Source organism: Convolutriloba macropyga, chromosome 4 (assembly GCF_964194025.1).
Source record: "Convolutriloba macropyga chromosome 4, txConMacr16.3, whole genome shotgun sequence".
Taxonomy (NCBI): Eukaryota; Metazoa; Xenacoelomorpha; order Acoela; family Convolutidae; genus Convolutriloba; species Convolutriloba macropyga.
The window spans coordinates 3499484-3513698 of NC_134471.1; the positions used below are offsets into that span (position 1 = coordinate 3499484).

The 14215-nt window shown below is 34.7% G+C and overlaps 1 protein-coding gene across 3 annotated transcripts in view; it reads right to left on the reverse strand.

The window, feature by feature from the left end:
* Positions 1-5646: 5646 nt before the first annotated feature.
* Positions 5647-14215, reverse strand: part of LOC142337418 (putative neural-cadherin 2) — a 289747-nt gene continuing 281178 nt past the window's right edge. For all 3 annotated transcript variants that reach the window (XM_075386622.1, XM_075386621.1, XM_075386623.1), the window contains 3 exons: positions 11724-12007; positions 10338-10738; positions 5647-6398 (listed from right to left, as the gene is read on the reverse strand). In XM_075386622.1, coding sequence (XP_075242737.1) covers positions 6189-6398; positions 10338-10738; positions 11724-12007 — 895 coding nt within the window. In that variant the 3' untranslated portion in view covers positions 5647-6188. The remainder of the gene's footprint in view (positions 6399-10337; positions 10739-11723; positions 12008-14215) is intronic.

Here is a 14215-nt window from a genome sequence, read left to right on the forward strand (position 1 = left end):
TATATATAAATTTTATATATAAAGGGATAAAGGAGGTATACTTTTTATTTTTATTATCACAATTGCAATTTGTTTTATATCTTATAATTCAATACCAAGTAAATATACAAAACTAGTAGAAAGTTTTGGTGGATTTATGAATAGAAGTCTAGTTAGATTTGAAAATGAAAAGCCAACATTACATACTATTACTTATGGTGAAACTGGTACAGTGAAATCATATTTTATTAGACATTACTTAAAGTTGTTTTTAGACTTAGACCAAGACCAAGCTAAAAATATAATCATTGTATGTTAAGATGATTGAGATTGAATAGATCCTGAGACTGGCGAGTTTTATATTGGATTTAATAAATGTGAAATAAATATAATCACATCAAAAAATAAGTCTAAATTCAAAGATAGCGTAATTGTACTTGATGATATGGGTGATAAGTTAAATAAAGATATAGCTTATTATTTCACAGAAGTAAGACATTATAATATTCAAATAATTGTAATGTGTCATAAACCAGCTCAAATAATTAATACAGCAAGAATGAGTTGTGATACTATCTATTTAACAACTCATAATGGAGCTGATCTATTTAAAAATTTTAATGGAATATATAAATGTGAACATAACTTCAATAAAATAATTAGTGAATTAAATAGTAACTATAATAAATGTACAGACGGAATGTCAGATGAACTTCGTTATGGTATGATTTAATATAACAGGAAAGAGAATACTTTTATTATTTTTGATAAGAATAGAACTATGATATATGACTCAAGAGTTGGTATCATTGATTTAAAAGCTCTTAGTTTAAAAGATGAATTAGAAAGAGAAGATATAAATAAACTTATAGCATATATGCAACCACTCATGATTATTACTACGAATAGAAATAATATCAATCACGATAACTATATATTCTATTTTAATAAACTTCTTAAATTAAATAATATTAAAATACATAATGATGTTCTAACACAAGAAATGGTAACAGGAAAAGGTATAAAAAATTTATCAACTATTGTTGGAATTATAATTTCACGTTTATTTATAATTAGTTATATTTATCCCAATATGATATCAAGAAATGCTGGAAATATAGCAATGGGAGCAAGCACAATGTTGAATAGAGTAAGTATATTGGTTAACATTGGATATGGAGAAGAGTTGGATAATGATCTACGAAATAGCTTTGCCAATAGTGAAACATGGGTAAAGCCCAATCCACGAAATACAATACAAGAAGAATATATAAGTGAAGAGGATGGGACTTTAAATAGAAAGGGGGGAAGTAGTTAAGCAATCTATATAAAAATAATGAAGAATTTAGAGATGAGATTATAAATTTTATTAGAGATAAAAAAAGAATTAGACCTTGAAGCCATTTTAGATAGAAGATATAAAACTAATAAGCTCAATATGACGGGAAAGAAATATTTAGCTGAGTATATCACATCTAAAGATAATACTAAAGATATAATTAAAATCATGGCTAAATATTATTTATAATCAGTGAACGAACTTTGTTCATTGTTTACCAGACTGCTTCGCAGATTTTACCCCATCATAAATGGTTATAAAATGTTTAGAGTGTAATCATAAATGTGGAGCTCTCTTTAATCTAGTATTTCATTATTCAATATGTCATGAAGATAAAATTGGTAAATGTGTGTGTGGTGATAAAACATTATGCGGTATTTGCATAAAAACTGATTGTTCTTTTAAAGTTGAATCTGGATAGAGTCCTAGTATTGACTCTAGCTCTAATCCTAGCTCTAGTTCTAATCCTAGTTCTAGCTCTAGCTCTAGCCCTAATCCGCGATGCGGTTACATCGATCCTAGCATTGATCCTAGCCCTAATCCTAAAGTTATATCTAGATGTTGTAATAGATGTAATTATGTAAAACCGTTAACAGATTTTGATAAAAGCAAGTATACAAGTAGAAATTGTACTTCTACTAAAGTTAGTTGTCTATATTGCCCTTCTATTGTGAGATATGATGGAATGAATGCTCATGTAAAAAGACAACATCCAGTTGTGGATATACCTAAAGGATTTACAAGCAATCTGCGAAGCAGTTGGGGAACCAAGACCGAAGGTCCTTACACTGATCCGACCCCCAATTGACAAAGTGGTTACAACAATCCTATTATAACACAAAATGAAGAAAGTTGTTCATGTAAATATTATAATTTTGTCTCATTTCTTAATAATGGGATAAATATAGAAAAAGTAAAAGAAAATATAAACTTATTGAAGAGTATAGATAATTTGAAATTTATTTAAAAAAAGGGGGAAATAACTCTTTAAGCGTGATAAATAGTGATTTTGTACTGGGGCATCACTCCGATAGGGGCGATTTCGCTCCTAAAAGAGGGATTTCGCTCTTATTTTGAAATTTGCTTAGTTTTTTAGTAAATTATTTAATTCTGCTTTTACTTTGGGTTTTAGCTTAATTATTACTTGGTCAAGTAGTAAATAAAAACAAGGATCTTAATATTATGTAAATTTTAGCAAAATTTAAAATTTATAAAAGAGTTAAGCTGGCTTTTTATTCAAGTTATCCACGAAGTGGTTACGCCAATTTTCGCAAGTTGGTTTTACGTGCTTTTTACACGGTCTCACTAGTTTTATACTAGTATCTGGGGACGTCCACTGGAGTCAGTGGGGATAGAACCCAAACTATCCGTCTGATAACAGATAATTACCAGCTTAACTCGACACTAGTGGTTTGCACTAAGTGAGACAAGAAATAAGAGATTTTGAGTGAATATAAAGGTAATATGTAGTAGTGGATAAAATAAGCTAATATTTAGTAGTGACTAAAATGGGGATATAAGCAAGTAGTAGATATATAGAGTAGTGGGTGGAAGGTGCTCGAACAAGTGCATGAAAATTTTTTGAGGTGTTTTTACTATGTAAAAATAGCTCAAAAAATTGAAATGCGCTTGGAGAGCACAATTTTTTGGGATGCATTGAGCTTCCAACGGGGGTAGAACGGTGTAAGAGTGAGGGGGTAAAAGACAAATTAACCCCCCACTCTTACAACTTTTTGGTCTGTCATGGGGGGTAAAACGATCAAGCGTTCGGGGGTAATGGAAAAATTACCCCCGAACTCTTACATCGTTTTACCCCCGTTGGAAGCCCAATGCAACCCAAAAAGATGTAAGAGTTTTGAGCTGCATTTTCCTAAAAAATCCTCCCATTGCAGCCCATTCTTCCATGGCAATTTTAGCCAGAGGGGGTAATTCCTCAGAAGTCCTCCCATTTCAGCCCAACTCTTACATCATTTTACCCCCTCTGAACAAATTACCCCCACACTCTTACATCAATTTACCCCCCATAGACAAATTACCCCCCCGTTCTCACAACAAAATGGGAGGATCTTAGGGAGGACATTCGACCCGGGAAAACTACATATCACATAGCCCATATCGCTAAGCAGAACATTGCTCTAGACGCTCGTTAAGACTCATTGATTTTGCGCACCCAAACACAACAACGGAGCAAGTATTGGTTTCTCAGATCACTCAGAACGAAGAGATGGAACTCGTAACGCACAAGGCAGAAACAGATGTCAAAATAAAAGCCTGAAATTATTTGAAAAATGTATTTATGCCGGGATAGACACTGAATACAATTTAGCAAAATGAACAGCTTTTCTTCTGTAACGGAGTGTAGGCACAGTGCTCCGTCGAATCTTGAACAAAATTAACAAAAAAAATGTTTAACACATTTTGCAAATACGGAATTCAATTTAATATTGGCGGATTTAGATCACAGATAGAAATTATCTCAATCAGAAGAGTTTTGCGAAAATTTGCTGATGAATTTTGATATGTATACGTTAAGGAAATTCCATAACACAGTTTTGGCGAATTGAAGTTGTTGTCAATGTTGTTCAAAAAAACCCCAGAGTTTACACATGATGGCCAAAGTGTAGGTCTTGCAAAGTTATACGGAAAAATAGACACTGTGTTTCGTTTTTGGGAAAGTGAATACAGTAAGATGTCAGTTTTAGACAAATTACCGTATTCAATTCAAAATTTTTTGACAATCATTGTTCCTTTTTACGAAGACAACGTTTCTCTTCTACACAACCAAAATTCAGTTTACAGTCAGCAATCTTTTTTGTTCAAAGAATTAAACGGGTTGATTGCATCGCTTGATCTTTGGATTACGGCCAACATATAACACAAAAGAATCAGTTTTTCTACAAATGAAAAATTCTTTTTAACGTATTTTGGTTTCCGTAGAACAAACTATCAGCTCTCGCTGCCTCCGAGATCATGGATTTATTTCAATGATTGTGCAACGGTTGACAATCTCTTGTTCAGGAACACGGAAAAATTTTGATTTCTTTGATAAGGTATTCCTTATCATAGATGATGCATATAATTTTTCTTTTCATTCTTCCACTGTTGTTATTTGCTCTTCAATTGGACAATTCATTATTATATCCGCACAGTGAAACATTAGATGAGTATCAAAAACATGCAAACAATGACCTCAGTCTATTTAGCAGTGATTCACTCCACGAGATCAGTAAGAGTTAAACTCGCTTTTCAGAACGAGCAAGTAATTATTGTTTCATCAGCTCAGTTGCAACAAGAAGGCGGAACACGAAAGCCAGAATGATGGGGCAAAACAAAATGCCAGAAAGTTATTGATGAAGGTAATTTGCGGTGACAAGTTCTCTAAACTTGTTGAGGCAAAGAGGGCGGTCATATCTTCCACAGCTGGCGTCCCAATAGTATGATTGACAGCTTTACTAAGAAGAATATTGCCTTACTTCCTTTGAAGAATATTGCACTCTACAGATATTTTCCTCCTACAATGAAGATCTCGCTTGGAAGGTTAACTCAAAGTAACTTTGGAAAACTGAAAGACAAACAGAAAGCTGTCCACTGGGAAATGAGGGAGAAACAATAATTCGGCAAGAGTTCACTGCTAACGTATTGGACATTTAGGCACAAGGAAAACTCTTGTGTGAAACTGTTGATCTGCAAAGAGTGATAACAATCGCCGTGAGTATGGAAGTATGTACGCATTCAACAACAAATAGCCTCCACGTACCTGAAACAACAAAAGTGTAAATAAACTCAACCATCCAAACAGAGGTCAAAATGCAAAACCAACAAAGCTTTACGTTTTACGTTTTAGAGTAAGTCATCAGCAACTGGTGGAAAGTGTCGTCATAACTGGTCGTTAAATAATCGCACTAATTTCCCTGCAATATTATAGCCTTAGCAATTGCTGTCTTCAAAATCATTTTGCACCAGTTTGTAAGAAGCCCAAAAATCAACAAAATGTTTGTCAAGGATCCTCCGAAACAGTGTCTCGTCAAAAAGATTCTATTGAAGACAACTGTGTTAACTGTCTAGTTTAATACAGTGAATAATTGAACTCAAATTACGATAGTTCTGAAAAGAGTAAGTAGCTAAAAACTTTTGACATTGTATAGCACTTCAATTGCTTGTTTGCTTTGGAATAAAAAACTATCATACAAAAAATTATTTTCTCGTGAGCGTGTGCTCCTTAACCCAGCTGTTCATTCACAGTGAGTAGTTATTGTCTCAATGCAGCTATATAGTCCGATACAATAATTAAGTACGTATGTAAAGTGATGATAATGTTGAATATAGACCAGGGGTATAAAAGCGTAAATTAGGGGGATAGAATATCTTATTTACAAACTATGAACAAAATTTTAAGCAAAAATCAACAGTACTGATACAAAATCAATGGGATCAAAATTAGCGATTCGGGAGAGGTTGGTGCATTTATTTGAATTTGATATGTGTTTACAAAGCAAAAAGTTATGTTATCTATTATTGATAGAACAAAATATTCTTGCTTCACTTCAATAACGATTACGTTCTATTAGCACTTAATCTGCTTCTTTTCCCTTTTGGTGAAAAAAATTTCACCGATTTCACAAGTCTGCTCGAACAAATCAAAAATTGCTTTGGCAGGCGGCAACAGTAAAGTATAATCCAAAAAGGGGCCTTGAACGGCTGGCAGAATTTGTGCATCTACTGTTTCACAAGGAATCACAAACAGTTGTTAGTACTGATAATTCAAGTTTTTGCTATTAAAATTTTCAACATTGCTTCTCTACTCTCAACGAAAATGTAGATATGTTGTCAAACTATGTGTTTCTCGTTTGCAACACTTTGCTGCCAGGGATTAATCCTGTTCACTTGCGCCATCAGTGAACATTTGGGCAATGAGGCCAAGTTGTGGGTCAGTTTGCCATGAGTAGAACTGGTTCCAGTCTGGCTGTGTCTGTGGGGAAGTGTTCACAGTGGACAGAGTGCCAGTCTCACTTCCCTCTCCTTCGTAGTGGTAAACCATCAGACAGTCAGCTCCACGCCTATTTAGGGCCTCGTCCGCGTCCTGTGAAATAATAATTTATCCATAACGAAAAAAGACGTTTAGTAACACGCGTTCGCACAGAATGTTCCTGTTTCAAACTTTTGTGACCTAAAAATTCTGATTCAAAGTGAGAGTAATAAGGCTTTTAAGACAAACATAATTTTCAAAATAACAATCTGACGTCATTTTTTTTAAATGGCTCAAGGCATATTCTCACTAATAAACCTCATTACGCGGCCAATCTCCAAAAAAGCAAATTTCAAGAAAATTTTGCGTTCTGTGGAATCTAGTGACAAAATTCTGTCCCCAGTTTTAACGATTCAAATACCATTTTCAACTATGGAATATAGTTACGCATAAGCATAACGTGGAAATTCTTATAAGATACTAATACGTGAAAAATTAATATGTAATTAGCCCATAACTTTATTGCCTATAATTTCATAATTAATTGAGACCCAATTCAAAGACTTAATTTTTCTTGTGCAAATGATACTTTTTTAAATCGGTGAACAAAAAAACAGTCCCAGACAAAATAGTCCAAAGAAAGCAGAAAAAACAGTCTTGCATACCAAATAGTCCCAACTAAACGGAGTTAAACATATTCACACCAATTAATAAAGAAACTCCTTAAGTTATTAATATGATTGTAAGTCATTGAACAAATATTAAGCTGATTACAACATAGTTCTTGCCAAAATATGTATTTTGAAACAAGTTTTTGGTTTAATGTTGATTCATATCAATTACAAATCTTGCCTTCAGAAGCTTAACTCATAGATTGTTCTTGCTAATTGTTTGTAGATTGTGTTTACAATTCTTTTGATATCTATTCAGGACTATTTTGTCTGCTTTTCTTGGACTACTTTGTCTGGGACTCTTTTGTCTGGGAATATTTTGCAATTTGGGATTTTTGTCTGGGACTGCTTTGTCTGGACACAGTTTAATTTCAAAACTGATAATTGTCCTAATCCGAAATTTGTACCGAGAGAAAAATTTTGCGAAATTGGGCTCTTTTTCATTTGGTCTAATTGACATTATCTTAGTTATTTGGAAAAAGTTATAAATAGTGGTCGCGTAAAGAAAATTTCCCAGATATGTTAGCACTAGTATGAGGGGACGCTACGCTTTTTATTATGAGAGCAAATTTTAACAGCCCGACACTTTAGAAGTTTTGCGATCTGTCTATAGATTCTATCAGAAAGAAAGCATGTCAATCACAGCGCCTCCATCTTCTAAAAACGTTGAGTTACCCAAACACTTTACATGCACCGTTTTAAAAAAGAAGTTTCTAAAACCAGTCACCATCTATCATTGTTATGAAAGGTCAAGTATTTAAAGAATCTACGATTCGAATTTGAGAAAAGTAACAGAAAAGCCAGGAAAAAATGAATATGGAAAAGATTTCTTTGAAGGTTTATAGGAATTATTCATAAATCTTAGAAATAGATACAAAAACGATTAGGGATTTAAAAACAAAAGCTAACAATCGGGAAGAAAAGCGAGAAAAAAATACTCTTACTGTAGTGGAGGCAAATGCTACCAAAAGTCATTACCATCATTCGCTGTTTATGACGATGCTTAGGTCAAAAATGCCACATAACAGCACGAAAACAAACTTTGAAAAAAAAACCTTAAACAAAGGTATAGTTAAGCCTTAGATTCTAGTTATAAATGACGTCATTAAAATTGTTCAGTCCACATTGAAATGCTTCAACGCACTGGTTTGTACATCAAAAAACAACTGATAACTATTATAACTCTCTTCTTAGTACTTTTTCTATCTTTTTAGAGGCGGCTATGTAGGTGCTAGTGCCAAGTGCTATATTGTATGAAGACAGAGTTATCGTAGCAATTTCTTATCTAATAAAAGCTTTCAATTGCAAGTTTTTGCTTAGTGCTATTCGGAGAGCGGGTTCGGTAAAAACGCATTTTTTTCTGCTACAAGTTTTTTATTCAAGTATTTTGGTAAGCAACTGAACTGTAGTGAGCAGAATCGTCTGTGTGAATTTCGAGATAATAAATGCATGCTGTATAAATTTACAAAAGTCTTTTTCAACCAATCAAAATACAGCATCGTCATAATAACCAATTTCAATTGGTTTTAGTTCCCAAATTACGTCATTAAAATTGTTAAATCCGCATTGAAAGGATTCAAAACAATGATTTGCACATCAAAACACCACCAATAACCCGCATTTTCAATTGAGATTTCCTACAATTTTATATTCTCAAATAACCCAGTTAAAAATTACGTCATTAAAATCGTTAAATCCACATTGAAATGCTTCAATAAATTCATTTGCACAGCAAAAACCACTAATAACCACCCAATTTCAATGCAGCTGTGTCCCTAAGTGCTAACAAAGCTGATAAACTCAGAACTTTTTATCAAAACCCTTGAAACAAATTGTATCGAAGTCATCAAAATCTTTATCTCTGTGAGCTTTTTAACATAAAATGTTAAAAATTTTAGGGCACCTAGAATCCACGCAATTAGAAGAAACGATGAGAACAATATAAATTGATGGAAAAACTTAAAAAATCTCGTATATTTTAATTAAGAAGTAACGGCTGCGTATTGTAACCATTCGACCGATTAAAAATTTATCAGTAGATAAGAGATGAGATCTATCGTAAACGACATTCGTGGAAGGAGTGAAAAGCAAACATAACCCGCTAACGTCTGGCGAATTGCTCTCAAACGACTGGCGAGCAGTTGACTTCGTTAGTAGCTAGCTGCGCGGCTTACGGAGGGAGCGTTAGCTTATTGAGGGGGTGATCATGAGAGGAGGGAGGAAGAGGGATGATGAGCGCGGGTGGTGGTCGAGTGTTCGGTGTTACGGGTGGAATGAGGTGAAGTGCGGGAAGTAAGTGGTGGAATTAAAGTGGGAGGCGCCGAAACCTAAGAGCAACCCTTCATATCATGAGATTATGTCTCTTGAACTTTTTCCAAGAAGCCCCTCCAGGCATTACCTGTTTATTACGTTTTTGAAAACGAAATTTCAAAAAAAAAAATCATACAAAGAATTGCGTAAAAAAGAGCGCTGTACTAATATAATAGCTACAAACATCGCTTGAAAGCAATTAAGAAAGCGGACAAATATTTTTTAAAGAATTTTCGATATTAGGTTCAAAGAAGGGCTCAAAATCAATTAATACCTTACTGATATATTCAGTTGATTGTAACTAGACACCATAAGAAGTCAAAAATATTGTCCTCTGCGGTCTGTAAAAATGGAACACAGCAGTCGAAAAAAAACAGTTAAGCTAAAAGTCAAATAGTGAGGGACTAAAAAGTTTTACACGTAATTCAAAAAAATCTTAGCAGCAAAAATTTGCTCAGCAGCCTTCTCACTCCTTATATTGCTTAAGTCTGACGTAAATCACTGCTTAACCTTGACTTCTGATTGACTTCTAAAATCATTTTTATTGATATTGACCATTAAAGAGTCCTTTAATAACATAGAACCTTGAAGTAGTTTAGGGTAACGACCATTTACCTTCAACTTAAGAGCCATTAAGAAAGTGGGGCAGTCAGTATGATAAAAAAAACTAATCACGCAATTTGGCACTTTAACAAAAAAGCAGGTAAAAAGCGAGATAAAATTTGGCCAAAATTGAAATTTTCCAGGTTTGCTCATGAAAAATATATACAGAAAAACGAAATAAATGATAACGAGTCTCAGACGACGAAGTGGACACAAGACCTAAGACAACTACAAAAAAACTTCGTATCTTTTTCGTCTGTGAACCCCAATCCCCAACCCCCCCGTCACAGAGCACGTGCCATTACATGGTAAATCATAATGTAAAAATACGGACGGCACGTGCTTCTGGGGGGGGGGGGGGGGGGGTGCAAATAATATGCACCCACTAAGCTTGGGCCAATCGAAAACGGATCCAAAATTTCTCTCAGCTGACAGTTTTGTACATACAGCAAAAGCATTGATAAATCACCTGCAGCCTTGGGTCCAAAATATCCCCAATTGTTTGTTCAGGTGGATAATTAGCTGCTGCTCTACGAGGAGGCGGTGTTTGGTCTGACTCATCGGGTACAAATCCGGAATTGACTTGAGGGCCACCGCCATTCATGAGATACATTGGGTTTTGCTCAAATATGGGGGGATTTTGCATATTGTACATAGCAACTGGGTCATCGATGGCAACTGGGCCTTCAGAAGTGTAAAAGATGTCTGATTTGGGCTTTCGAAGAGGGAATATGTTGTAGAAGTCTTGATCCCTTTCGCCTCCACCTTCGTACTGACTGTAGCCCAATTTCTGGTCGTCGTATGTACCAGCTCCTTTCACCTTTCGCTTTCGCTGTCTGAGGAGGCAAGCCATGAACAGACATAGTAGAGCTAAAACAATTCGGTAACCTGAAATACACTAATTACTATGCAAAAATCCTGTAGCCCACACTACACTCAAAGGGGTTGTATTTTTTCCTCTTTGAATTTTTTTTGTGTTTAAATTTTTTCCATATCTATGTTTACGGACGGAATTATGAACCAAGATAAAGCGCTCGACAGATACATTCGACCAAAACAGAGCAATGTCACAAAAAAGTTTTCGATATAGCCGGCTAAATGCCAGAATAGATGAGAAATAGACCTGCGTGCGTAGCATTTAGCTCAAAACAGATATAAGCTCATCTTCCTCGCTTAGAAAACTACGAAATAAAACTCATAGTGAAAAAATGATAATGTCTGTTGAGCTTAATCCGCAGAAGCCTGATCATTAGCGGCCTCTATTACACAAATGAGTTTCAATAACCTAACATTCTCTTAATCGAGCTCCAGTTTTCAAGTGCGGAAGTCATTTTGGTGAGTGATGTAAACCATGTATGACTAGAACCTCGCACAAATGAGCACAAGTTTCTTGCTATAGAGAGTGAGAAATGGCTCAAATTTAAATCTGAAGGCCTAATAAAGGCTTTGAAGGGTCAATGTTGTCCCAAGCATACAATTATTTGCTGATTTATCCGAGGAAACCCATTTGGGCAGGAAAGTTAAGAGTTAGAACTAGAAAAGTGTTTTGAAAAAGCTGCACGTGATAGAAATTGCTCGCTTCTCTCTGCTAAAAAAAATCTCCCGCTATTGACTTCTGTTAAGCAGATTCACCTAAATACTTGTTTTCATCCGTGGCACCATTATTACTCTTCGAGTGAGTCGTAAAAACAATCATATCACCATAACTACCACTCGGTTCATAAACTCACTCTGGTTCTTAAACACCAAGAGCATCGCAACAACAAGACTGACATTTTTATTAGATATCTGATGACTTGTTTTTTTTTGTAGCCACATTTTGAAAGAATACTTTTTCTTGAAATGGTCAACTTACGTATTAGCAAAAGGAGCGCTAGTATGATGACTAAAGCAGCTTCCACTGACAGCCTTGCAGATGCATCTAGATCTTCTGGGAATTGACACAATGGTCCCACAAACCCACGTGCACATATACAAACAAATTGAAACTGATTAGGGTTCGCTGTCTCATTCAACGGATCGTAGTTGACACAGTCGCCATTGTTCAAACACACTCCAGTTGGGTTACCGGGTTCTCCACACTCGTTGATGTCTTGACAGGTGTCCGTATCAATTAAATATGAAGATCCAGTCGGGCATCTAAACAATATTGTCTGTGTTTACACAGAAATTAAACCTAGCACCTGGACTGCCGGAAAATATACGCCTTGACCTCCGTTGAGATTGAACCGGGAAACGAAAAGAATAAGTTTTGACAGCCTAATTCACTTATGTTGTTGAAATGTGCTCTAATTTGGTGAGCAACCTTTGTTAGATTATATAATTATGCTAAAATGAATTTCAAACTGAAGGTTATTAAGCTTAATAGTAATAACGATTAGAAATATTTCTAATGGACTCTGATAAACATATAGCACTATGAATTGATGACCGGGCTTCACAGGTTTACCTCATTTCTTGTGACTTAATTCAAAATATTGCAAAAATTTTTCTGATTGAATTTTATAAACTGTATTCAATTGAAGCCGAAAGTAATGTAAATCGGAATTCATACTTAAAACAAACGCGAAGGAAAAAATGAACGAAAGGTAAATTGAATTTAAAAACAAATATAGCTTCAAGTTTCTGAAAACGACTGCAAACAAAACGTGACTTAGATTCAAATCAGTACTCACTAAACTATATAAGCTATTTACTTTGTTATTGTATTCAAACATTAAATAAAAAGGGAAAAAACTAGATGAGCCAATCAAAATCTGACGTCATTTTCTTAAAACTTCTCCATAAAATACGACTCCAAAGATATCGTGGTCACCAGACTGCGTAGTCGAAACATATACCAACTAATGTTGGACAAAACGCTCGTGAACCAAGGCGGGACAATTTAATTTAGAGGGGGTGGAGTCTAGATATTTTTATGGGAGCAAAAAACTGGCAGAGGAGGTGTTGGAACCCTCAACCTCCAGGCTGGTAGTCTTCTACCTTAACTTCTACCTTAACCCCACTTACATCGTCTCTGCAATTGTATTTGCGGTGGCTCTTATACTAGAGACAGGTTCTATTTTGAAAAGAGAGCAATTCAAATCACAAAAAATCAAATCAAGCGTGATGGAAGTAATGTTTAAAACATAGCGCAAAAATAGACACGTAACAACTGTGCATAAAAAGGCGCACAATTTTACAATAATGGCATATAATTTCATGCGAGAGCAATTAAAGATGATACATAAAACCAAAACAAAGTATACATAGTGAGAAGGAGGCAAGGGGAAAACATACGCGGCAGATTGCCGCAAAATAGCCGCCGTTGATTCCCATAAATCGATTGGGATTGAAAGAAAACAAAATATCAATAAAAATTGATATTTGTACAAAAACATTTTTATGTGCGATTTATTTTGATGTCATTTAGTAGTCGAACATACTCCTGTCTCTCAGTGAGAGGCTACAGGGTCTAGTATCAATACCAATAAGCATTATAGATAGTAACTAAAACTTACGAGAACAAAATTCAAGTACCCGGCATCTAAAAATGGGCTTTATGGGTTTATCCCGTCTCTATCTCTGACTTTGATTTTTTATACTGACTCTCTTTATTTGGAATTGCTTTGCTGAGCAGCTGCTGTTTAAAATGACTTTGAGCAGAATGGCAGAAGAGTGAACTAGCCTAGAGAAGTCAAAAAGATTTCACGCAAAATATCGAAAAAGCGGCAAAATGGGTAAAGCGAAAAAAAGTTCGACGAAGTAAACAAACATAGCAGGACAAGTCTTGAAAAACAATTCAAAGATCATCTCCAAAAACAATTCAATACAACATCATCTCAAAAAATTGAGAAACCAAAAGAATCAAAAATAAACAAAAAAATACTCATTGCTAAAACTCTTGAAGCTTTTAAACCTAGGGCAAAAATTTTTCTCTTTAAAAATGCCTATTTCAAAAATATGTTCAAAACCAATTTTTGTTTCTGAAATCGGTCCAGTATTATATCTGAAAGACCTGAAAAATATTCATTGGCCCTTGAAGATCGATTAACTCGAAAATGAACAAAAAATTTAGAAAATCAATTGCAAATTATAAGAAAAAGCTGAAAATCGTGATATAAATATCTTCATATTCATTTCTCTGTCTCTAGAGGCTATCCAGTAACCCAATTCCAAGCTTTAAACTCATTGGCTCATAGATCGATAGGCAATAATTTTTAGAAAAAATTTCAAATTTCAAATAAAAAACTCGTTCCGTAAAAATGTTTTAAGCCATTAAATTGCCCCCTAGCAACTATTTAATAACATACTATCAATACCTGGATGAGGTTACCTGGATACTGCAAAAAAATACAAAAATTTTGA